The sequence below is a fragment of the Saccostrea echinata genome, unplaced genomic scaffold (assembly GCF_033153115.1).
Source record: "Saccostrea echinata isolate AGI-Se365-2 ecotype Australia unplaced genomic scaffold, CSIRO_AGI_Sech_v1 ptg000015l, whole genome shotgun sequence".
Classification (NCBI taxonomy): Eukaryota; Metazoa; Mollusca; class Bivalvia; order Ostreida; family Ostreidae; genus Saccostrea; species Saccostrea echinata.
The window spans coordinates 3,095,330-3,121,962 of record NW_026889764.1 but is presented as its reverse complement, the minus strand read 5'-3'; the positions used below and the strand labels follow the sequence as shown (position 1 = coordinate 3,121,962).

The 26,633-nt window shown below is 31.8% G+C and overlaps 1 protein-coding gene across 2 annotated transcripts in view; it reads right to left on the bottom strand.

Moving 5' to 3' along the window:
• The window catches only part of LOC133187398 (tyrosine-protein phosphatase 99A-like), a 32,345-nt gene extending 8,043 nt beyond the window's left edge, over positions 1-24,302 (bottom strand). The window contains exons 1-22 of one of the 2 annotated variants that reach the window (XM_061322754.1): positions 24,223-24,302; positions 23,600-23,725; positions 19,012-19,503; positions 18,323-18,446; positions 16,104-16,279; positions 15,131-15,312; positions 14,567-14,681; positions 14,116-14,313; positions 12,395-12,490; positions 11,994-12,166; positions 11,568-11,694; positions 7,567-7,671; positions 6,602-6,716; positions 6,392-6,498; positions 6,061-6,191; positions 5,487-5,580; positions 5,285-5,367; positions 4,908-5,042; positions 4,424-4,558; positions 3,884-4,032; positions 887-1,022; positions 481-630 (exon numbers count right to left, since the gene is read on the bottom strand). In XM_061322754.1, the coding sequence (XP_061178738.1) occupies positions 481-630; positions 887-1,022; positions 3,884-4,032; positions 4,424-4,558; positions 4,908-5,042; positions 5,285-5,367; positions 5,487-5,580; positions 6,061-6,191; positions 6,392-6,498; positions 6,602-6,716; positions 7,567-7,671; positions 11,568-11,694; positions 11,994-12,166; positions 12,395-12,490; positions 14,116-14,313; positions 14,567-14,681; positions 15,131-15,312; positions 16,104-16,279; positions 18,323-18,446; positions 19,012-19,503; positions 23,600-23,681 (3,105 nt within the window). In that variant the 5' untranslated portion in view covers positions 23,682-23,725; positions 24,223-24,302. The remainder of the gene's footprint in view (positions 1-480; positions 631-886; positions 1,023-3,883; positions 4,033-4,423; positions 4,559-4,907; positions 5,043-5,284; positions 5,368-5,486; positions 5,581-6,060; positions 6,192-6,391; positions 6,499-6,601; positions 6,717-7,566; positions 7,672-11,567; positions 11,695-11,993; positions 12,167-12,394; positions 12,491-14,115; positions 14,314-14,566; positions 14,682-15,130; positions 15,313-16,103; positions 16,280-18,322; positions 18,447-19,011; positions 19,504-23,599; positions 23,726-24,222) is intronic. The other variant, XM_061322755.1, reaches the window with a different exon arrangement.
• Between the last annotated feature and the right edge of the window lie 2,331 nt (positions 24,303-26,633).

The following is a 26,633-nucleotide window of genomic DNA, read 5'->3' as shown; positions in this document are numbered from 1 at the left end:
CTATTTACTATGTATTATGGAATGGGCCTTGTCCCATAGAGAGGTAATTTGAATATATGTTACCTTTTGTATATTTTAAGTTATAATTATATATTGTTACATTTATTGAAATGTGGCAGTAAAATATCTGTGTAAAGAATATTTGTACAGTGATTTATGTATATGCTGAATATTCAAAGTAAGGGAGATAACTCTTAACTGTTAAATCTATTGTACATCAATCAGAATAAGTAATATATTTTGTATACATTTGTTATCTCATGTGATATTCATTGTTATTATTTTATTTTATAGGACCGTTTTTGTTTATATTGACTTCCATAAACATCAGTAATAAACACAGTAATGAACCCTTAGTCAGGAGTTGAGTTATTTTATACATCTAGTATAAACCACCCCTGCAACATGTACTTTGAATTTATCAGTTTTCTATCCTTACAAATCACTACTACCAAATAGTATAAGTGTGTATTTACTTACAAGGAATATATTTTGTAGCAATGAGGGCATTATGTCCAGTGGAGTTTCTGCCAGCTTCTCTGTATAGACTTTTACGTCGGATTGTTTGATTTCTGTGGTAGGACAGAGGAGGTACTCCACTAGAGCATCATGAATCAGCATGTACTGATCCTGTCAATATTAATTGTACTTTAGTTTTCAACATTTTTATTTCTAAATCCTGCAGGGTGTGGAACATTCTAATAACAGATTTAAAATCAAATAAATTTTTAAATGCAGTTGATAAATTCATACTGTATCTTGTTACTATGTTTAGTGACAAAAAAATTAAATTCAAAATATCATATAATATTACACATTCAAATATAAACCTTTCAGTATTATATGTAAGGGAAATAGAATTTGAGTAGCAATTACTGGAACTTACCTCTGTCTGCACAAGGAAGTTCCTCTGTTGCCGGATTTTTAATAAGAAGGCAGGTATATTAATTGTGCCAAGGTCTTTGATTTGTTCAATCATGCTGTCAATTAAAATATAGGTTCCAGTTCTCCCTACACCAGCACTGGCGAAAAAAGAGAATCAATATGAATATTAATACATCTAATAACTATGAATAGTAATATATAGATATACATGTAAATATGAATTGCAATACATGTAACTATGAATACTAATACATTTACATGAACAGTATGTTATATAAAAACTTACACTGTACTTGTAAATATGAATACTAATAGATGTATTGTAAAAATTGAAAAGCAATAAAGATGTATGTAAATATGAAAACTTGTAAACTAATACACAGAAATATGGATATAAACACAAGTTTTAAAGACTGAAAATAGGGGAAAATACTAATAAATCAAAAGTGACTTGCATTATTTAGAACAAATTTTCTGCAATTCTACAAGTTGCAGTTCATTACATTGCCATCTACAGTTCCTGAAACGTTCTACTTTCCCATTTTTCCATTCGCTCACCGTTCGTTCAGCGTGCGTTCACCGTTCGTTCAGCGTGCGTTCACCGTTCGCTCTCTGTTCACAGTTTTGCCTTCAGCGTTCACAAAGCGTTCACCGTTCGCTCTTCGTTCGTTCACTTTGCGTTCACCCTGCGTTCAGCGTTCACTTATCGTTCAGTCTTCAGTGTCATTCGGAACTCTGAAGTGAAAGGACTCATCTTCTTTTAAGTAAGGATTTACGGGTTTTGAATTTAATAAATAACATACCGTGTTTAAAAAATCATTATTTCATGGGGAAAAAAATATTTATTTTTATTCTAACTTAGCTGTTAGGTTATTTATTAAAAATTTATTTGGAAAATACATGTTGTTATAAGTACATGTATGTACCTATGTAGAACGATGCTGAAAAATTTAAGCACTGCAACATTTTGTTGTTATGTTAAAGACGACAAATCGTTAATGGATAGATAATAATCAAAGTCAATTAATTTACCAACTGCAGCAAAAATACGAAAATATTTCTATCACATTTTTTTTCAAATAATACAGAAATACGTTAGAACTTGTTCTGAGAATGATAAACAGTACTGCGGGTATCCAGTTAATTAAATATCTTTAGAGCGAATTAAATTGATAGTGTGGTATAATAAAATATTTCTTTTAAAATGTAATCCATTAAAGATTTTTTTCTACTTTACCTATATAAAGTCTTTAATTAGAGAAAGAGAAATGCCTTTATAACATGATTATCATTTATATAACCAATGTGATTCTCCATTAATGATATTTTTCACCGTAACTTTATATGTTTGTCATTCGATATTATTAAGAGCCCCCCCTTCCCCCCCCCCCCCCACATTTCCCCTAAATCGGTTACTAAGTAAATATTTCCAGTATATTTTAATTAACATTTAAAAAGAAGTTAATGTGTTTTGTAGCACAAAAATTTCAGTCTCAAAACAAACATGCATCTAAACAAAGTCATTAAACAATAGTAGTTCAAAATATACACGTGTCGGCGGTGATATTTTAAATTGGCATGGAGTATGTTTCAAATTCAAGCGGCTTAATTATTCCAAGTACCGGTATTTATTCCCAATGTATTTTACTTATTTATTTATTTTTTTTAGAAATGTTGGAATCAGATCTAGAAATGATAAGAAAAAATGTTAAAACCTCTTGGAAATACTAACACTTTGCCTTCGGTGTGCCTGCACAGTGTCGAATGATTTTGATTGACAGGTCAAGCATGTGGACTTCGTGTGAACTTGAAGCAGGAAAATAAAAACCTATTGTGACTGTAAAACAAATGGATTTGTTGATAAAAAAAAAAAATGGTTACTTTCACTGCCTGATATATTTAGAAAAAATAAAAAATTTAGAATTTTTGTTTGATATAGGTACAAACATTTGAGGAAGGGAGGGGGGATAAAACCGAATCTCTCTCTCTCTCTCTCTCTCAATTGTCTGTTTAATAAAAACTATGACAGCATATTACTTAAATATCAAGTTGCGAAAATTTAATATATAACAAATAATATGATTGTCTTTTTGTATCATCTTGTCCGAATATAATCACGGCCGGGAAATGTCTACAGATACATGTAGTAGTCTGCTCAATAAATCATCATAAAAAAGAAAACTGACACATAAATATATTATTTCATTAAAATTTAAAAAATACAAGTGTATTTATGCAATACGTCCATATACCTTTGTAAAATATTTTTTTTTCTCATTATTTTACACGGAATCGCCTTGTATGGTTGTTACAACCGTTGTAATTCATTCTATAAGTCCGTAGTTTTCTCTTCTAAAATCCACATTATTTGTAATGGTTTTATATATCAAATAAGAATAAACAAATTTATTTTACAACTAGATTAATTTCATCTGTTATACTACAGCGTTCGGTAACAATTACAATGTTTTACAGCTGCGATAAAAATCGTGTTATCAAAAAGTTGAATTTAAACATCGTACATATGTTCAGAAAAAAATGTAAGAAACTTAAATAAATAATTTTACTTAATGTGCATGTATCGTCTTTCTTAGGATAATTTTCATTGATTTGTTTATTTATTTATTATTTATAATTTTTTTAGCACCAGACATTGGAATACAATAGAATAGTTTCAATGCAAGGAAAAGATCAGAGGCATTCCGAATAAATCGTTCATCTTGCGTTTACTGTTCGTTCACCGTTCACTTTGCGGTCGCTTTTGCGCTCCGTTCGTGTTCTGCGTTCGCTCACCGTTCACACATCGTTCACCAAGTTGCGTTCAGCGTTCACACATCGTTCACTCACCGTTCGCTCTGCGTTCGTTCAGCGTTCGTTCACCGTTCGTTCAGCGTTCGCTCACCGTTCAAGTGGGAAAGTAGAATGTTTCAGGGACTGTAACAATACATCAGAAATGGCATCTCTTTGTCAAAAAGCATATGAATCTCAGTATTTTTACCTGCAGTGGACCACTATGGGGCCAGCCTTTATAGGGTTCAAGGCTGCAGATTTCTGTACAAATTTTAAAACAGGGAGTGTAAAATCTGGCACTCCATGGTCTGGCCATTCTGTATAATGGAACTGGTGAACTATTCTCTCGGAAAATTGCTAAAAATAATAGAACAGGGATTAAAATTAAAAAATATTTTAAACTTTTTTACAACTCAGGGGTATTCAAAGGGGACTTGTCTAACGGGCTTCAACTAATATTTAATTTGTACTATGCAAAAGCATTAGCAAAATTTGTTTACAGAATCTGCATGTCATTCTATATTTTTGTATTACATCAAGTTTCAGATTTTTCCAGACATACATGTACAAGTGCAATATGTCACTGACTCATCTGATATGTACATGTATAACACTAACTGATTTTTTTCTTTATACATGTATTACAATTTGTTCTCTTGTCATGTACATGTATATTGCAATGGCTTCCAGTATCTTTCACAGATGAAACAAGTTCATGTGATATAATTTTGTCTTATTTCAGACTTACCTTTTTAAGCTTGACGTTTTTCAGTGAGAATATTCTAACAGTATAATGAGCTCTAGAGAAGGTGTTGACGTGTTTGACTTGTATACAGCCGTACGTCTCTATTCCATCCTCTGGCCAGTATTGATCACATTTTCTCTGTAAAAAAACATTGACTACAGTTATATCTACATATCTCATGGCTAATCTGAGAACATATCTCATGGCCAATCTGAGAACATATCTCATGGCCAATCTGAGAACATATCTCATGGCCAATCTGAGAATAAAATATGGAGAAAGACATCAAAGAGTTTTAAATTTTGATAAAATAAATACAATTCACTATACAGTTAAGAACCACAATAATTTTGTGATATGCTTTGCATGTCTTCTAGTATTTTCAGTTCTTTAATAAAATGTATAACACATTTCAAAGCAGCCCCCTTTTTTGTCTGTAGGTTATATAAAACTACAAGAGTCAACATGAAGCCCCTTTAAATCTTACCCTTGTTCTTTCTACCAGCTTTGTGATCATTACTATGACAACAGAGTTCTGCTCCCAAACCATTCGCCAGAAATCTGCAAAGGTGTTGGGCATCGGGCCTTGTGTGGCTATGTAAGCCCTGGGCTTCTTATAACCCTAATGAACAAATCAATCAGCTATTAGTAAATGATTCAGCATTGGGCATTGCATGGTAAGGTAAGCCCAGGGCTTCTTATATCCCTGATTAACAAATCAATTAACTATCAGTAAATAGTACTAATACCCATGTAAGTTTTACATGAAATTTCAGTTGCTGAGAATACTTTTTTTTCAATTCTAATCTGGAATCTCATTGAAATAAATAATCCTTGTCTTAATAATTTTGGACACAGACTTACATCAATATAGTTGGCATTAATGAAGTCCGACTGTCTCTGTCGAACTTGCATGGATTTCTGAAGTACAACTCTAGAATGGTCATCTGTAAAAATGCAATTATAATCAATTGAATTAATATTTGGGAGAGAGAGATAAGTTTTCTGAGCATACACTTATCACGATCTTGTTTATTTTATAGCAGTAGACAATATTTTGTCTTACAGGCCTGAATGTTGACGTATCTGTTTTTCTGTTTGTTTTCAGGGTGAGCTCCAACATCTGCCTTGGGTGTGATTGATGTCAGCTTATTAATTTCCTGTCAAAAATAGATTGAAGTGACTTATCATTTATATACTGTACATGATTGAACATACATACATGTACATACACTGTAGAAGCACAAATTTTCGTTTGGATAAAATTTCATAGATTTGTCATCTAAAAAGGTTTTGTGGGCATAAAATTTCGTTGTTTCGAAAGTAATCCTGTTCAATATATAGTCATATAAAAATTTCATGTTGGATTTAATTTCATTGTTAATTGTTAACAACAAAATAAGTGAAGTAAAATAACTGAAATTTATTTATTTATGCTTTCACAGTACACAAAACACCTCATTGTTCTACTCTGCCTTTCTTACACTGCAACACACAACATATTTCAAATATAGTATCATCTCTTCATGCCAACTGGCACCTACAGTTTTTACTGGAAAAACTCTACAAAGACCCTGATTTGTGTGGACAAAAACTTTCATCTTTAAATCCACATTGAAATTACCTGTGATAAAACTCACCTCAAACTCATGTGAAAACCCTACATCACTGTCAGCATGCAGGGACTGGACATGCTGCAGAAAGTTCTCCTTCCTCACCGTGGGGAATTTCAATTCTATGTCTTCTTTTAGGGCATTGAAAGATTTTTCATCTATCATAAGATAAAATATGTACATATCAAAGAAATGTACAATATAACTCTTCACTTCATTTCATAATCATACTTATTCAACAAATAAAACCATTTCTTTTCGAACAAATGACTAATTCTTTCAATTGTATAAGAATTATGATCTCTGTAAGGACCCGAATAGATTTCTGACTGATAGTTAACATTTTGATGTACAATACCTGCTTGATCAGGCACTACAATGACTGTTGAGGGGGGAGAGTTGTTATTTGTTGGAACAGCCAGATAATTGTAGGCAGCCTGATAGTACTTACGACAGGTCAGAGACCTGAAATGAGAGAGATAAAATAATTTTCAAAAGTTATTTTTTAGTTATCTCTTTTGTACCACTCTATTAACCTAAAAGAAAAGCATTATTTTTCTTAGTTTACCTGCATCCAATAAAGCCTAGCACTGCGAGTAGTATGAAGATGATCGTACAGACAACCCCTGCTACTATCCCAGCATTCACCACTTCAGCATCCGCCTGGCTCACTGCTGTAGGGTCTGAAAAGTAGCAATTATAACATATCAACAGCAATTCAATGCCACCTAATGCTTCAGATGAAGAAGTTTTAAATCTTTTCTTCCAAAACTCTGTTCATTCACAAGCCTATAATGATTAAACTTGTGGACTTTCTTGAAAATACTTGTCCTTAAATATCTGGATTAATGGGCACACCCAAATGTTTTTTATTACAATTATTCAACTTTGTAGTAAAATCATTACTACCGGTACATAAACTTCAACCCTTTGGATATACTGCTATCTGAAATATACTCAATTCTACAATAACCATACAACATGCTTTGTGCAGTTTTTATGATCACATGTTCACTAAATACATGTAAATATACATGGGAGACTAAAGGAAAGTGATAATGTGATATAGAAAATGAAACTAAATGATGAGAGCATTCAGGCTGTGTGCAGTTACAAGTGAGCATGAAAGTCAAATATTACAAGATGGTAGAACTGAACATAAAGCTTCTATTAAAAAAAAAGGAAAAGGGAAAAAACTTAGAAAGAGAAGGTGCAAGAGGGGAAGTAACTTTTTTCCTTAAATATGACGTAATTTTACACTGATAAAATGTACCTTGGCTGAAATGAAAATTTCAAAGACATATAATTTTTAACAAATACATGTAACTTTGGTCATCCTTCACATGGTAAAACATTTCAGAAATGTATCCAAATGTTTTTTTTAGTAACAAAATGGTGTTTACATGCTATTTATAAAGTCTGCATGCGAAAACATAACAGAATAAAGAATTAACTGAAGGAAAGGGGTATCCTACGAACAACAAAGAGCACTATGGATCAAAACATTCATTTTACACATTTCTGCTCAATCACCTTCCATAATGGGTTCTTGATTTTCAGGTGGTGGGCGAGTGGGAAAAGAAGTAAAATTGACAATGGAATGATTTCCTGGTGAATATTTCTGCACTTCTTTCATTTCTGAAAATACATGTTAGTAAATGTAAACCAATGATATATACATACATACAGATGTGTTGTTAATACCAATGAGATGAAGTGCTAATGGATATATGTAATACATGCATAATGACATATATTTTTTGAAGCAAAGCTTTGAGGTAGATAAGCTGAAAATACATGTAGTTGAATGTTAATGACATGATAGATAAGAATATATCCTTTATGATGGCATAGCAAATGAGGTCCCCAAACCATAAAAATAAAGATGTCACTGAACAAAGCACATACTTTGAATTTTTTATCTATTTTTTAGACACAGTTTTCTTTTTCTTAAACTACTTTTATTTGAGGTTTGAAAAATCTCTGAATTTGGCTGATGAGAAATGTCATATTTTTTGTACATGTATGTAATGCACAGTAAAGCTTTGTTCTTACTTGATATTTTAATGTTGTTATGAGGCACTCCTCAAAATATTACGCTATGAATTAACCAGATAAAAATATATGAGTTTGACAAGTACGGAAATAAGATGTGCCATAAACACCCACAGAAAAAAAACCCTACTGTCCCTAGTTGTTGGTAAAAAGTTCATGTATAATATGTAGAGTAAGTAATGAAATCAAAGGATAGGAACCCAGCAAAATAAGCTTAATGAAGATCAAGCTATAAATGACACACTAGAATCATACACATACATGAAATGATGACTGTGCAACAAAACCAGACTTAAAAAAATCAGTTGTTTCACAACATTACATGCCGATAATAAGATTAAATAATATGCTGGTATTATTTAAGTAGAATACTTTTATGTAAAAATAAATCATTGTTTCATAAGCTTATCTTACAATAAAATTTATTCAATTCGTACAGACTTATTGATTTGGATTTGAACAGCTTTTTTGTTCAATAAATGAAAAGCAAAATGCTTGATTAAATGTGTGAGCATTACACTGAAATTTTGAATAATGTAATGTCTACATGACAATTTGCAGACATTGTTAGAATTTTGTGAGTACATTTTTTTTATGAAACAGAAAGATAAACACAACATAACAGAATAAGCATATTCATTGCTCTGAATGAAAGATTTATGAAATGGACGAGAAATACTCAACAACAGCTAAATATGCTATAAATTGAGACTTCCATTATCAGTGAACTACTTTCTCTCGACATCTGGCTGATCAAGAAAATGTGTTATATATATAATTCAACTTCATTATTTTGTAAGTACTATACATTCTATGGCATCTCAATAATTTCACAGAAATTAACACAGAGAGCAGGCCAAATAAAAAAAAAAGCCAGACAGAAATATGACTAAGAATTAATGTGGATCACCTGGCTCGTTATAATACATGTACCCATAAGTGATGGTGCTGTTAGCAAGGGGTAAAATGCTCCTCGACATATTGGTGAGGGGTACTGTCAAAGAGACACAGTAATGTGTACATACAATACATTACCACAGAATATTAGGCAGTTTTAATCAACCAGTCAGTTAACTAATATATATTGCATAATGAATATTCAATATGATGACTTTGAAATATTAATTTAACTAAAGCTATATAGAGAATTAATTGTTTCTGGCAATGTGATTAAGCATGAAGATCTCCATTTCAGCATTAAATCATACAATCTGTTACAGCAGTAGAAACTAGAAGAATTGTAGTGGTAAATTTTCTACTTTTCATAAATAAATGTTTTATCTTCATAAAATATTGATACAATACATGCCTATCTTAATATACTGTCTATAAATCATACATATCTTGAATTCACACTTTATAGTTAAGTTTTTAGGAGAATATCTGCATAAAGGCAATTTAAACATAACTAGAGTATATTTAGACATGTATACATGTACATACCTGCTGCTTTTTTTCAACAATTGTATGACATTGTATTGTTTGTTTTTATTAACGTGAGAAAAATGATGATTCTAGTTTTTCAAAGCTGGCAAGTCAAAAGTTTACTTTTTTAATTGATACATGTACATGTATATTTACTTACCATAGTCTTAACATATATGCCTAAGTCATAATGCAGTGTTTGAGCAAAGTTAACCCAAACAAAAAGTTCCTTAATCATTACCATCCCTCCACTAGAATGTTAAGTTACTCTAATAACATATTATATACATGTATATACAACAAATGAATATAAAATTTAAAAAAAAAATGTTAGGGTTAAAAAAGCAAACAGGTATGTTTAATATATATAATAAAATACTTTATGTATGTATTTATATTTTGATGTACATGTACTTAATGTACATAGTTATATAGTAAGGGGGAAATCTTTCGAATGATTTACATTTCCAAGTTATGTTTATTTAACAAAAATGAGTTGCCATTACAAAATTAAATTGAACTTCATGTTGTATATGTGTCCATAATAACTTTGTACATTATATATGCCCAGTCAAACAAAGCCCTTATTTTAAGTCTTGGTACAGTAAACATAAGTTATATTAACATTCTGTTAAAGAGATTCTTGACATTTTTCTGTTGTTTTTATGTTAACTTAATCTAACTTTTTTAACATAAAAATTGAGTACCATCATTAGAAAAGTTCATTATATTGAAATTTATCTCTGTGTGTGCAATGTGCTGTAATGTAAAAACCATACGTAAAGACAGGGATACTATTCAGTGACTAATTATCAGTACTTCTATCCATTATTCTGCAGTTAAATTCCATACATTTTGAGTGATGGGATTAAAAGCTTGCTGAGATACTCTCAGTGGTACATTATTTACTCTAGAGTTCCTCCCTGTCTTTTATTGTGTGATCAGGAAATTTCAGAACAGCTTTTAAATACCATTAGTGATTTATCTCCCTTTGCTACAAACTACCTCCAAAAAGAGAGAATATTCATGGAACTGTCACAAAAATCCCAAAACATAGATATAATGCTTGTGAATTCAAACATACAAGAAATATATGTTCTGTGTTTCTAAGCTACTCGTATTCATATTTTCACCACATATTAAGTTAACATGTACATGTATTATAAAAACAAAATTATTACATATAGACATAAAAAAAGTTATTTAATTGATATCATGCAAAGAAAATAAATTTTTAACTGAATGAAATAATTTTCTCACCATCCTCTGAAAGCTCTATACAGAAAACACAAGTATTGTCTTTATAAGTGGACTGTTACAGTGTAATGTAGGCTATACATAGAATGACATTGCTGAAGTCCCTGGTTGATTTTAGATGTTATTTCATATATACATCATCCTGAATTCATTTGCAAAAAGTAAAGAAATCTAATTGCTTGATGTAAAAAAGATGGAGTAAGGGAAGTGGTCCACTGTAAATATTGTGATTTTTACCCAATGCACAAAAAGGTATTGTAAGATCATTTACAGTGTCTAACAAATGTTATAGCAATGAGTAAAATGCATGCATATTTTCATATTAAGCAAGACCAGATGTCAAGAATAATCTGGGGGAAAAAAAAACTCACATCAAATTCTAGATTAAAAAAATATGAACTGATGAATTTTAATGAATGAATAGTTGTACTGGTGTGTTTGTTTAAAACCAAATTTTCGTTTCATGTTTCATAAGAATATGAGATTTCCTAGCACACACAATTTAAAAAAATTGAATTTGCTACACCATTGGAAAAAAATTCAGTATTTAAAAATTAATTGTTTTTTTTACTTGTGTTACATCATTTCAACAGTTCTGTTGCAAAATACATGTATAAATTAAGGCTTATAATGTCAGGCTTATATGTGGGTAAATTAACATCAATGTAAATGTGTGCATAAATATGCATTATGAGGACGATTATATGAATATGCATATATAATGTCTCTTGATTTTATATAGCCAGGTACACAGGTGTAAATGTGTCTATACAATAATGAGATATATATCTTCTCACCTGAGAGACTGAATGTCCAGGGTGTAGAGAACTCTCCAATGTAGTGCATGTTGGAGTGCAGACTTTTAGTCACTCCGGCTATTTTTAGGGAGTACTCAGTGTTGGTTGGTAATCCAGTGACTATAGTCTGTAAAATATTTCAGTACCTGATATCACTAAATTTATTACATGAATTAACATAGCAATTAATGCAATTTCTAAAGAAAAGGTACAGAATTAGTCCATATACAAGAAAATCAATAAGTGATAAATCTATTTTCCATATACAAGTACATGTAATAATGACCCAGCCATTATAATTTTGAACAAATCCAACTAGACATAGAAATAAATGCTAGATGAATCTTGTTGAACAAACTAGATCACTCTATAAAAATGCAAAAATACGAATTAATTTTCAACTTCTGAAAATACTGCTCTTCAAACCTCTCTTTCATTATTTTCCAGAGCTCTTCTTTGTTGGAGGTGAGAAGAGGTGTCTATGATCTGTATGTAGTAGTGGTCTATTGTTCGATAGAAATGTTTGGGAGCCTCCCATGACAGATAGATACTGCGGGATCCCAGCACTGTCAAGTTGGTTATTTCTGGTGGGCTTGGACCTAAACACAAAATCGTTCATAAAATATAAACAAATATCGAATTATTCCTACAGTAAAGCAAATGTGGTTACCTTTCTCCAGTGGGTGGGGAACTGCTAAATGTCATTTGATGCTTAAGTATAACACATAAGGATCTTATCATGAAGAGAAAATGTCCTATAAAACTCAATTCTAAGAACAGCAATAAGAATTTTCATTGATGAACAAAAGCTATCTCTTGATTTTTACCAGCAACATCTGTGTACACTGGATAGACATCACTGAACTCTCCTTTTCCTCCACCAGTTATGGCCCTTACTTGTACTCTGTACTGGGTAAATGGCTCTGTGTAAAACAGAGAGATTGAAAATAGAAAATCAAATAATTGATAAATTAAGCTAAATCAATGTAACAGATTCTGTTCTAGATTTTCTGTTAGAAAACAGTACACCTACTTTGACATTATTTTTTATGCCCCCATATTGAAAATTCGGGGGTGTATAGATTTTGCCCTGTCCATCCATCTAGCTGTCTGTCTGTCTGTTTATCTGTTTGTCCGCAAAAACTTTAACATTGCTCATAACTTTTGATTGGTTGGAGCTATGGCTTTCATATTTCACATGTGTATTCCTTGTGACAAGACCTTTCTTTGGATACCATCATATTTGACCTTTTGACCTTGACCTTTTAGCTTGACCCAGTTTTACAAAATTTTACCCTATATTAACTGTTGAACAGTTAGTGCTAGGGCTTTCATACTTCACATGTGTAATCCTTGTGACAAGACCTTCCTTTAGAGACCACCCTTTGACCTTAACCTAGGAGTCTGACCTAATTTTGAAAAACTTTAACCATGTCCATAACGTTTGAATGGTTGGTGCTGGGGCTTTCATACTTCACATATGTAATCCTTATGACAAGACCTTCCTTTGGATAAAAACAAGTTTGACCCTTTGATCTTGACCTAAGAGTTTGACTTAATTTTGAAAAACTTTAACCTTGACCATAACTTTATAACAGTTTGTGCTAGGGTTTTCATATTTCACATGTGCAATCCTTTGGACAAGACCTTCCTGTGGATACCAACAACTTTGACCCTTTGATCTTGACCTACAAGTTTGACCTACTTTTGAAAAACTTTAACCTTGGCTAACTTTTAAACGGTTGGTGCTAAGGCTTTCATACTTCACATGTGTTATCCTTGTGACAAGACCTTCCTTTAGATACCAACAATTATAGCCCATTGACCTTGGAGTTTGACCTACTTTTGGAAAACTTTAACCTTGGCCATTACTTTTGAACAGTTGGTGCTAGAGCTTTCATACTTCACATATGTAATCCTTGTGACAAGAACTTATTTTGAATACAAACAACTGTGACCCTTTGACCTTGACCTTGGAGTTTGACCTACTTTTGAAACACTGTAATCTTGGCCATATCTTTTGAATGGTTGGTGCTAGGGCTTTCATTTTTCACATGTGTAATTCTTGAAAGGCCTTTCCTTGGGCACCATTAATTTCGACCATTTGACCTTGATGTTTGACTTACTTTTGAAAAATTTTAACCTTTTCCATATCTTTTCGATGGTTACTGCTAGGGCTATCATATTTCACAGGTATATTCCTGGGGACAAGACCTTATTTTGGATAGCAACATATTTGATATGCATTTGATAAAGTTTAACCTTCGCTATAAGTTGCCATACGGGGGCATCAGTGTTTCACCAACACATCTTCTTCTTTTTTTTTAAAGAAAAGACACAGTAAGCATGCTCATATTGAAGTGCCAGGGGTACAATGTTTGATAAATTATAAACATAATTTGCTACATCCTTTGAGCTAATGATGCATTTAAAACTACAGAGAATGAAAATTACTTTGCTGTGAGCATGAATTTATTATAAGTGAGTTCACTGTAAACATGTTTTACTATGCTTTCTCTGAATTTTTTTTATTAGAACGAAGTCTTACTTAAGTTGGTGACCTGCTCCTGCATGGGGTTATTGAGATACTTGGAAATGACCTTAGTCTTGGTGATGTTGTCGTGCTGCCAGCGAAGCTCGTAACTCCGGATGAATCCATTTACACGATCTGGAGCCAGCCACTTGACAAAGAATGATGTGGACATAGGCTGTGTGTTTGTGTGGATCATCAGAGGTTTACCTGGAACTAATGAAAAGTTTAGATTAATTAATACTCATTACACAAGTTTAACGTCACTTTCAGACATTTTTTTTTTCCAAACCTAAAATCAGCTAATAAATTTTTGAAGATGCATGCATTAATTTCTTAATAAAGTATTTAAAACAACATGAAATGCTTCATGTACAATAAACATGTATGTTTTGTTTGATTCAGTAAAAAGGCCTTAAACTGAAAATAAAAATTATGCTCAAAAAATAAAATAAAAACAATCACTTACTTCCTTCAGCAGTGCGTATGAGCTTTTTGACAGCTGGTCCTTCCCCAACATTGTTAAAGGCTAACACAGCCACTTCATATTCCTCAAATGGTTGTAGTCCAAACAGGGTGATTTTCTGAAATGGTACAATGCAAAATCTCAATCACTACCTATCTATACATTTGAATAATTTGAAAGAATGGTAGCTGTAACATGAAATAAATCATGTAACTTCCAGCACATGTAAATTTTATGTCAGCAGAATTTTACTAAAACATAACATCATTATGGTTTAAAAAGAGTAATTCAACAGGAAGTCAAGACAAAATGCAACTTCACAGTTATAGGTTAAGTAAAATATATCTCAACTACTTTTCCACACTTATAAATACCTAAATTTACTCTTATGTATCTTGATGTAAGTTAACACATGATCAGAATAAATACACATGTAAATCTACTTTGAAAGAGCTTAGTACATCCTAGATGTAAATCACCTTCAGTCCATATCTAACACACAAACATGTGTATACTTATCCCCCTGCAGTTAATCGTATTCTGCACCCAAACCTAAACTACACCTACAGTTTTCTTTGGATCCTCCAATGTGATGACTCTGTTTATCAAATCTCTTTGTGAAGTATATTGTATTCTGTATCCCTCTAAGTTACCATGGCACTTGTCTTTGGGTGGGGGGTCCCAGGAGAGATGTATTCTGCTACTGATGTTACTTGTGGCCACCAGGTGCTGTGGTGCAGCCTCAGGAACTGTAAACACACACACATTTACCGTATATACTCGCCTATAAGTCGGTCCACCTATAAGTCGGTTGTATTTTTTTTAGGTTATTTTGGAGGAATTTGCCATTGACTCGCTTATAAGTCGGTGCAACTTTTTGCCAGAATCAGTTGACAATTTCAAATTAATATTTTTAGAAATGACGCCGATATTTAATTTTAAATCATTAAGAAAAATACTAAATGCATACTTAGGATAAGATAAAAGTTATCAAAATATGTAAATACTTGTACTTTATGTGTAATCTTAGAATACGTAAATGATATTATATATATCCAGACTTTGTTGAACCATAATCCTTGGAAATCTTTATAGAATACTACATTTCGCAGTCCAGAAAAATACTAATCTTTTTATGACTCGCCTATAAGTCGGACATAGAGTTTTGGACCAAAATTTAACTCCCAAAAAACCGACCTATAGGCGAGTATATACGGTAACAATCACTATGTGAAGGTATGAATGTGGATTCTTACTTTCCAAATTACATATCAGGTACATTTAAGCTTTTCTGCTATTCAAATTGATAATTTTAACACCAAGTAATCCTTTTTCAGTAATTACAGGTAATGATAAATACAACACCAGTTTTGTCTTGGTATTTCAATTTACTGATTGACTTTAAATCCCTTCATTTGTTGGCTGTCTGAATATTTGTTAAAATCATGCAAATATTTATTCCCAATTAGATTTTTGATACTAATGTTAACTATCATAACTTCAAATATGTATTTGTGGTATAACAAAGCAATTTTCTTACCCTCAGAGTCAGTGTAGAAAATATCACTAGGCTGACTTTCTAAACTGGTGCCAATTTTGTTGACAGCAGAAACAGTGATTTGGTAAGCTGTGTAGGGCTGAAGACCAGTTAACACAGCAGAAGGATTTTCATTGGTAAACACTGAAACTTGTTTTACTTTGATACCCACATTATTCCTACAATTAATATAATAAAAATAATAAATCTATGTACAAAGAATATGTGTTTATAAATCACTAAAACCCCTAAGCATAGTCCTCTGTTTAAAGGTGAGGAATGTCATTTTTTTTTTCTTTGACTTTTGAGTTTCTTTAGATGACCTTGGACCATGACACATCACTCTCAGATCCTACAGTGCCTTAATGCAAATACAAGCTTCTAACATTTCTCAGAAATAAAGCTATGGACTTAAAGAATTCATATGACCTTGACCATGATAAAGTCAATGAAGTTCAAGGTCAAAACTCACCATCTGCACAATTAGTTGACTGGGTGTGGCCAGGTGAACTTTTGATTGACATGTACAGTTCCAAAATTTAGGGGTAGCAGCATGTGTAAAATAATTTTTTCCCCAATGTGAACCTTCTATGTCAAATACTTATTGTACTCTAGGTCTTAACAAAAGAATCTTTTTGTTAAAGCTCAAATGATTTTCTGTGACCTATGATTACCATAAAGTAAGTTGTCTTCATCATGGTAATTGAGGTCACTCCAGCTGGTTAACTTATTGTGCATGGAAAATACCACTACACAAATATTATATATATATTTAGTCAAATATTAATTAGCAAGGTTATAAACAGTGGACATGATAGACCTTAGTAGATGAGCAAAATTTAATCACTGCAAGTCTCTCCAGATAAGGTAACAAATGTTAAATTTGTAAAAGAGACCAACAGGTTACAATGCTCACCCAAATCTAAAATAAATTTCCAAGGTGTAATGACTCCACCAAAACAAGCATGATGTTAATATATCATGTATATATTATAATATACATTAATTGATTCCTGCATATCTATGATATCGACACACTAAAACACTAATGGTTTTACAAGCTTATACATGCATATAAATTCCTACGTAAAAATTTTGAACACCTATCAGAGGCCCTCGTTTGAAAATACATGTACCTCTGCTATACTACTTCCGGAAGCTCCCTATTAAGAAACTGTAGCCATGTTGTAACTAAGAATTTGAGAACTTTTTGAAGATTTTTTTTTTTTTTGGAGTGAGAGGCAGGCTGAATTTATAAGGCTTAAATTTCTATTTAATTCCATTGGGTATATTTTAATGTTAAAAATCAAACTAAAAGTTCAGCTTTTTGTCTGAATATTTCTGTACGTTAAGCCTTCTCTCTAAATATCCCTGTATGTTCCTCTATAGAATGTGAAAACTTATGGCAGTCCAAACCTGACTACAAGGGGGTAGGGTTTGAAAACCTTGAATCTACTAAAAAAAATAGCTATGATTTTTTGCTTTTGGCATGTTTGGCCCCAGTAGTTATACACAATTATATTTTTGAATGTACTAAGGCCTTTTGGCAGGTTTGGTTATAATTACTCAGTCATCAAGGGAAGAAATCAAAATGTGAAAAGTTTTCAGATGTATTGCTGAGGACAGACACACGGGGGATTTTTGATCAGAATGACGTAGTATTTACTAAAGCCCATTAAGATAAATAAAATGCTGTGACTGTATTCTATGCCCCATTACTTCAGAGCAAGCAGCTTTTATACAGAAAAGAATAAGTTATTCTGCTCCAGACTAAACCTTCCTAAGACAAGTAGCATGTAAACTGTATTAGAAAGCAATCCCCAGTTAGTTTGATTACCATCTGTGTCTAGAAGAAAAGTGACTATTGGCTTGATTGATCAAAGTTCCATTCCTAGTTAATCATAAATCAAATGCTCAGCTTCAGTGCAAATGCAAACAAAAAGTGTGAAAATATTAAAAGAAGAGCATGCATTGTGAAACAAAGATAACATTGTTAACAGATGATTTCCTTCCCCAATGTGTTTTTTTTTAAATCCCAAAACAAATACATCAATTTTCAACCCTTATAAAATGTATAATGCATGCATTAAAATCCTTCACTTTGAAAGAAACCTGCGTAAAGTTTCATTACTTTATTTCTAGATAAAAGGACAGGAAATGTCCGTCATCTCACGGAGATGATCTAAATGCCAACCTGTAATATCTAAGGTACACCAACTTACATGACATTGACAGAATAGTGCATTATGGGACTGTTGTTCTCAGCCAGACTAGGGGCCCAGCTGATTTTGGCTGTTCGGGAGGATTTCTCTAAGATATTAGGGCGTCCTGGAGGAGAAGGCACATCTGTAAAAACAAAACAAAATTCTAACCCAACATGAATTCAACGAACGTACATGTATGTGTATCAGGCCTGAAGCTACTGTGATTCAAAGTAACTTAAGAGGGTCTAACAAATATAAAAGGAGGGAAGAATTTTTTTTTAAAAATCCAAAGACTGTTCTGCTTTAAAAGCTTTTGATGTCCTACAATCATAAATAGCAGTATTTGAATACATGTAAGTGTATAGTTTTACTTCACTGACAGATGGATACTGATAAAAACAATCATTCAATACATTCATTTTGTTGAAGTTACGGTAAGCTTGACATTCAAGTACTGCAACTTTATAAGAGAATTTAAAATGGGTGTTTTTACAAAATACATGCATGTTCTATTATGACCCTAACACTATGAAATTATAAAATAAAAAACAATTTATTAATAATGCTAAATAGCTATAAATTAGCATTAACAATAAAACTGACCCTTAAGACATTTCAATGCTTTAAAAGTAGATAAAATACTGGTAACTGAAATGTAAATTTTATGATATGCTTCTTTTTTAAGTACACGACAAAAAGCCTCTGACCTTGAACCAGAAGATAGGTGACATTGGTGTAAATGACATCCTGCACCAATCGCTGGTCTGTCTGAAACTTGATGACAGTGCAGGTAAAATTAGAAGAATCCTTCATTTCCAGCTCTGTCACCACCAAGCTATAGTCTTCCTCTATCTGGAATTTCTTCTTAAGCTCCTCGTCCAAATATGTCAGGGACAATTTACCATCCACACCCATGGCAGCATTAGCTATAAACATCTGATTTTTCTTCCATGTGGTGGACAACATCTTGTCTGGGAACATGGCCAATGCATCAATGAAACAAGGCACAGAAGCATTTTGCCCCACCTGTCCATAGGCAATGTTTAGTGGGATCACTGGTTCAGGTACTGGCTTAGTGGTGGTGACAGCTTGGGTGGTGACTTTTTGTGGAGTAGGGGTTGTTGGAGAGGGGGTAGGGGATGAGCTGGGGATACTACTGGCATTCTCTGATGTTTGAGTGGTAATTATCTGGCCTTGAACTGAAATGACACAAACATGAATTCAAGTGATCTCAAACTATGTGTACTGTATTGATTACAAAAATTATATGAGAATAACAAACAAAAGGAATATACAGATATACAAACACATATACTCTCTGTCATGTCTATAAATCATTTATCATGTTCGGCACATTCCTACGGGTATCTTTTGTCTCCTAATTGGGGTTTTCTCAATTAATCCAGGAATCTCACTTTAATGGGAATATTGCTTACCAATTATACTGCATGTACTCAAAATTAGCTTTAATTATTTATTTGTTCAATTATGATAATGTATATACTGTACATAACAATGAGTACAAATTATAAATTGATCTTATAAATACTCATTCACATCACATATTTTCTGTCAGTTTTTCACATCTACATTTAACATTCAGGGTACTGAAAACCTTTTTTTTCTACAACAGACAACCTGAGACAAGGAATACACTACTGACAATGTCATATATAGAGTCACCTAGTTACTGCTGTAGGAATCGTGACACCTTGATCTAGCACCTGATACCCTGATCTCTGTCTACAGAGGACTCTGTCTCGTTATACTACAGAGGATGAACCCCCGTACAATCAATACATGGAGTGGGTGAAGAGTTCAGACTGGGACACTCTGTTATTTCCCAAGGACTAATTGACTTTTTTTTTCATTGCATTAATGACTCAGCCCAGTTTATTCCCTTTAGCCACTGAGGAAGAAATCTTTCTCAGCACTTACTCAGTGTCAGATTTTCCTTAATGAGTTTCTGTAGATGTGTTTTAAGGTCACTTGTGTTATGCTGTTGAAGCTCCTAAGGACAGTTAATCCTCTACTCCTAACATCACTCTTCTCTATAGTAAATCAATACTATTCTATCTTTGGAGAGTCTGTTCCTATTGAGCCAGAACAAATTAGTCTGTGGCAGAGATTTTTCAAAATGTCAGTCTTATTTGACAGTTAAAAACTAAATAATTTTGATTGAATTTTGCTAGTACTTTAAATATGGCAATGTCAAATACAGAAATAATTATTTTTCTTTCTTTTTTTGCAAACATATGCTCTGTGGTAGGAACTTAAAACTTAACCAATCTCACCTTCTTACTGACAAATCATTCTGTTATAATAGTAACAGAGAAAGTTTCTACTTCTCAAATGCAGTAAGGAAGCCATATGAAATATTCCACATGGCCAAAAAACGTGAGGGAGAAATTAAGGCCATGTGTGAATTTCTGAACTTATTACAAAACAGATATATGTTATTTCATTGATCTTGCTCATCACTTTGAAGATTCTTCCCCTCGTAATCGCCATAAAAAAATTCATCATTTTCACTGTTCAACATAGTTCATCTACCCTAATATCTCTTAATTTACTCATCATGTAATGTTAATGACCTGCTGAAGAATACATGAGAACACAAACAAAAAAATCATTGTATATCGTATCCATTCTGAGTGGATCTTTAAAAATATTAAAATAGGTTTAAACCTGTCCACGTCATGAAATTTACAGCTCAAATTTAACAGTGACAACATGGAAGAATGTCTAATGTATGAAATTCATTTATGCATATAAACACTCCTACTTGCATTTTTACTGCAATACCAAGAAGAAGTTTTGATACATTAATTCATATTTCACCAGGTTTTAACACAAGAAGACAGTGTTTGTTTACTTTGGCAATGATATTCTATCTATGGAAAACCACAAAAATGCTGCAATGTCTGACTAGGCTAGCGACACCTTAGCATGGTGTCTAATTTCACCATAACGTATATCTTGTGTCCCAGTAATTACTTAGCACACCTGGTGATATATAACAATTTCTGCACACTTTAGTAGATTATCTCTATAGTTCAATATAATTGACTTTATCTAAAGAGAGGTTCCTCTTCAAAATACCTCCTGTCTTAATATAATTGATTATTAAAAACACCTCTCAATATATCTAAATTCAAAAGCTTAAACCCCCTTTTGAAAGTTTGTTAAACTCGTATGTAGAATTAGTTTCAATAGAAAATAAAAGACCTTTTTCATGTAAAATTACTGCTTTAAGTATGGCATCTATTACATGAATCTCACGTCCAAAATAAACCACAGGAAATATTATATTACAGCATGTGTTTCAGGATTGAAATTCCATGCTACTATATAAGTCTCAATATATTTAATAATTCTTACAAATCACTATTCATGTAGTTCAAAATTGGCTTAAAATTTAATCAAAATCAGGTTCAATAATTTCACATCTTTTTCGTATTAATGTATATTAAACTTTTAATTCAACTTTGTAAATTTGTTCATCTTGATTGATTTACCAGCACAGACATATGTGATTTACCAGCATAGACATACGTTCAGTATGATTTTCATGGGACGTTCTTATATCAAATATTTCTTTATTCCTGATCTTTAACATGTTAAAACAGACCATATATTATATACATATATACATGTACTGTGAATGCCCTTCAAGATTTGATGTGACTTTGCAAAGAAGACTAGGTACAAAATATGACACTGTGGTAATAAATTGTACTGTCATAAGAACAAGTACAAAATCTCATTTTTAACATCTTGGCCATCTATTCTTTGTATCAAGATGTTTAATTTCTTGGTTTAACAGAATTAAGGACTCCGAGTAAATTCTTAGGAGAGTGATGAATATAGGTACATGTAGTCAACATGGTCTAGGACTTAAAAACTCAAGTTTTCTGACCAAACAAAATTGTCTAAATACCTAAAAACTTTTCTTTTATAGCTGATCTTTATGCAGACATATTACAATAAATGAAAAGACAGCATAAAATTCAACAATCTAAAGGTCTCTTACAAATGTTCAATGGTATACATTGTATCAGCAGATGGTCTGAGTGTCATAAAACTAATTGCCTTAGTCATTTTACAAGGAGGGTACTTTTGTATTCTATTGATTTATTAGTGGGTCAAGAATTTGGTCTTTTGAGCTTGAACTGTTGTTACTTTTTGTCATGAATACCAACTTACACTAAAGTGAAAAAATAATATCTTTATTCCAGCTTTTATCAATCATTACAAGTTAATTTATAAAACTCAGTGAAAGCACTGAAATAAAGTTTACTAACATACTGGTATTAGCTACAAAGAAAGGGAAGAATTCCTATGAGGAATAATTCTTTCTTCATCTATTATTCATGGAAAATCTCAGTCATTTTCCTATAATGATGCACAACAATGAATATTACTTTATCATGTTTATGATTGAGAAACACACATTTTCTTAATCTTATGACAAAGCATTAAGATATTGCAATTTGAAGATCTATTTTTGAGATTATACAATTTGTTTCTAATTATCACTATGCAAAAATTTGTTGAAATGACCATTATGCCAGATATTTCTATATTTGGAGTATTTTACTATCACGGATAGCCACAATGTATACTTCATGAGCAAATAGTATTAACTAGTGGTTAATTATGATTGCATATCAAACACTGCCAAAACTGAGGGGTTATAAACTTTCTGAATGGATATAAAGTGTTACCTTTTTTCAGCCTTAACATGTTTAATACTTTGTACATGTGAAAAAATATAATACATACGCTCCAATCACTTGTCATAAGGCACAGTAAAATAATTAGATAAGATAGCAAGTTGTAAGAAACTGGTACAACACTGATTATGTTAATTTCATTTAAAGAGTCTTTAGCCTTATAAAGTAATAAAGTTAACAGATAAAATGTAGGAGGTGTATATATACTACCTTACAAAATGTTACATCACTTAACCTTGTGCAATGAACAATAAAAAGTAACTCCCTCATATATTTTCCATAAAATTTATTATCCTTGGATTCTTCAGTGAACAGTATATATTGAAATTCATTTCATGCTCACATTCTGACAATACCTTAGACAACTAATCATGATAACTGGAATTTTCCAAGACATTAAAATTAATGTTCTTTTTAATGTGTGTGCTTTTCTTCCTCTTTTTGTTATTTGCTTTTTAATATGATATTATGCATATTTTGAACAATCTTGTAGCTTGCACAAAGATAACATGAAATCAAAATTTCTGATACATAATATTTCCACTGACTTATGACTTACCTATAACATGATATTGATTTGTAATATTCCAAATAACAAATAACCAGCATACTAAAGTATGGCAATTCATAAACTCCAGCATGGTTCAACTCCTCACCAATAATCTCTGTACTTAATCATTCCTGTCTGAAATGGAATAATTGCACATGAATCATTATAAATATATATCAATTAATGTACATATATATGCTATCATATTTATTACAGTTAAAATGCATCATATGTGTTCTCTGTACAACAGACTTCTTTTCTTAAATTTCCTCATAAAAAAAAAAAAATTATTCCACTCCCAAGTGGATAGGTGTCTCAATGAACATGATAAAACAAGAACAATGATACCGGTTTTATCAAATTGATATCAATGAAGTTTAAGTTTTTATAAAAAATAAAATATATCATTCAAAACATCTTCTTTGTAAAATATAATAACGACTTCCTCTCATTTCTTTCAGAGTTACGACTAGTTTTTGTTGAAATTGATGTTATCTTTCGTCTTACGTTATGACAAGTCCGATTTAATCAGTCAACTTTTTACAAAACAAAATATAGAAAAATATCATCAAATAGTTCAGAATAAATTAACAATACAATAAAACAATAAATCATAAAAAATCCTCAAATACCTTCATTCTGTTGAATTTATTTCACATATTCTCATTTCTTTCGACAATAAGTCGCCATCTTGATTCAACATAATATCAACTTCCTGTCACGTGACTCATTGGGGGATTAAAAAAGTTCACCACGGACACTCTTCTTTTTCTTTTACACAAATATTCTCGGGGAAAATTTTAATGCCATCAAATTTGAATGAATAGCATAATTAGCATTTATATGTTTATCATACATGATTACATGATTAAAAAAAACAACAACAAAACTTTAGACACTCCTAATTGGCCGAGGCTATCCGCACGACGGTCGTGCTAATTACCGGTGTTATCCGCACGACGGTCGTGCCGATTACTGAAGTTATCCGCACGACGGTCGTGTCGATTACGGAGACTATTCGCACGACAAACTTTGAAGAAAAAAAATTATATTTGTTTTTTTGTTTGTAACTTTAAATTATTTATATTTTTTACTCGGCGTTTTGCAGAAACTCAAAGCGAATTTTACATATTAGACCAGGGACCTATAGTATATAAGATTAAACGGACACAAAAAGTGAACTTATCCCTTACCATGCTTTCTCTTCAGAAATTCCTAGCTCATCAAAGGCTACAATGTACATAAGCTTTAACGTTAGATCTATGATGTAATTAACCTATTGTTTGCCGCGGTATAATTACGTACGATTACGATTTTTCAAAAAGAAAAATAATGCCCTTTTCTCGAAAAACTACACTCAAATTTCAATTTAATATATTAGAAAAAAAGCTTCTGGACAGTCTGACACTGACGGTTAATTCACCCCATTTTGTGCAAGTAGTGCCATTAAAAAAAAAAATTCCTTTAAAATCCTTGGGAATGGTTTGAATTTAGATAGAAAAATGTCTGGATTTTTTTTTAATTACAATATTGGAATCTTTGCTTTTAGGAAGGGTATAAAGAAGGCTTTTTACCTGCATCTCAAATTTTAAGGGACTATGAAATATTTGCAGTGTAGGGGCTATTTGAGGTGTCATAGCATGGCTTCTACACAACAAATTTTCCCGAAATTCAGAATTTTTTTTAAGACTTGAATTGTTTTAGCTCTTTGCCAAATTTCAGGTGAGTTGAGGCGGTGAAATTCTTTAAATTAATTTTTCATGTTAGAAAGGAATATATTATAGCGAAATAATTGGTAATCTGTGTCCTATGATACATATAAAAATGACTGAATTATTATATTGGAATCAAGACTACGGTCTCAATGTTGCAATAGAGTAGACTAGATGTGAATCCATCCCATGCTTTTTTTTTTCTTTTTTTTTTTTTTTTAAATATTTATATTTGCTACTCTGAAATTAAATTCAGTGAATTATTTTGCCTTTTCTTTCATGGACATGGATTATATCGTATCATATTAATTTTAAAGAATTTTTGAATGAATTTAAATGGCCCTGTATATTTGAAAACCCCCAAACAATTTTGATCAACATACTTAAAAAAGAAAACGATGAGACGAAACTTTATATATGTTCACTGTCAAAGTATAAAATAATGCAGAAATTTACTAAAATAAAAATCCTCCATGAATATATTAAAAATTGATCATTTACTGTTTGAAATAAAAATTAATTTTAAAATAAAATAATTACGGTAAATACGACAGAATATTTTAATCATATTATAATATCTATATAAAGTAAATATGTTAACGTTATTTTTTGCACAGGGTCACAATTCCACGGAATATCGATCGAATTCTGTTCAATTCGCGGACAGAAAATTAGTCGAATTTTTTATTGCCTTTGTATGTTTTATTAAAAGGATTTTTAAACTTGTACGCTGTGATAAAATTTTTGCGGAAATCTTTTGACCTTGCACATAGCGTTAATAGTTAATCCCACGAGAAAAAAGTACGTCTGCAGTATATTGGAGGGAGAAAGAGAGAGGAGAGAGAGATTAATAAGACCATCCAGAAAAAAATTAAAAATTATGGAAAGAGGATATAAACACCATAAAACGAAAGAAAATTATTGAAATAAATAGCTTTTAATTTTTTCTTATATTTCCAATCAAAATAACTTTAGAAGTACATACCCAATTTAAGAGATGATATAAAGGATGGATAAAATATTAATTCTTATTATTAATACTGTGTCACAATGATTCAGGAAGAAAATTCAACGTAAGCAAATTTTGCTTCACTGAATGTTATAATTAGTTCTACATGTGTGTATTAGGTGCATCCCTTTTCTTTGGTGAAAAGTTTACGTTTGTTGATGTATGTGATGTTAGAGTTATCTCTCTTGTGTCGTGCGGATAAGAACTGTAATTAGCACGACCGTCGTGCGAATAACGAAAATAATCGGCACGACCGTCGTGCCGATAGACACTTCCCTCCTAATTACCATAGGTGCCCAAAGGACACAGTGCAAATACACGA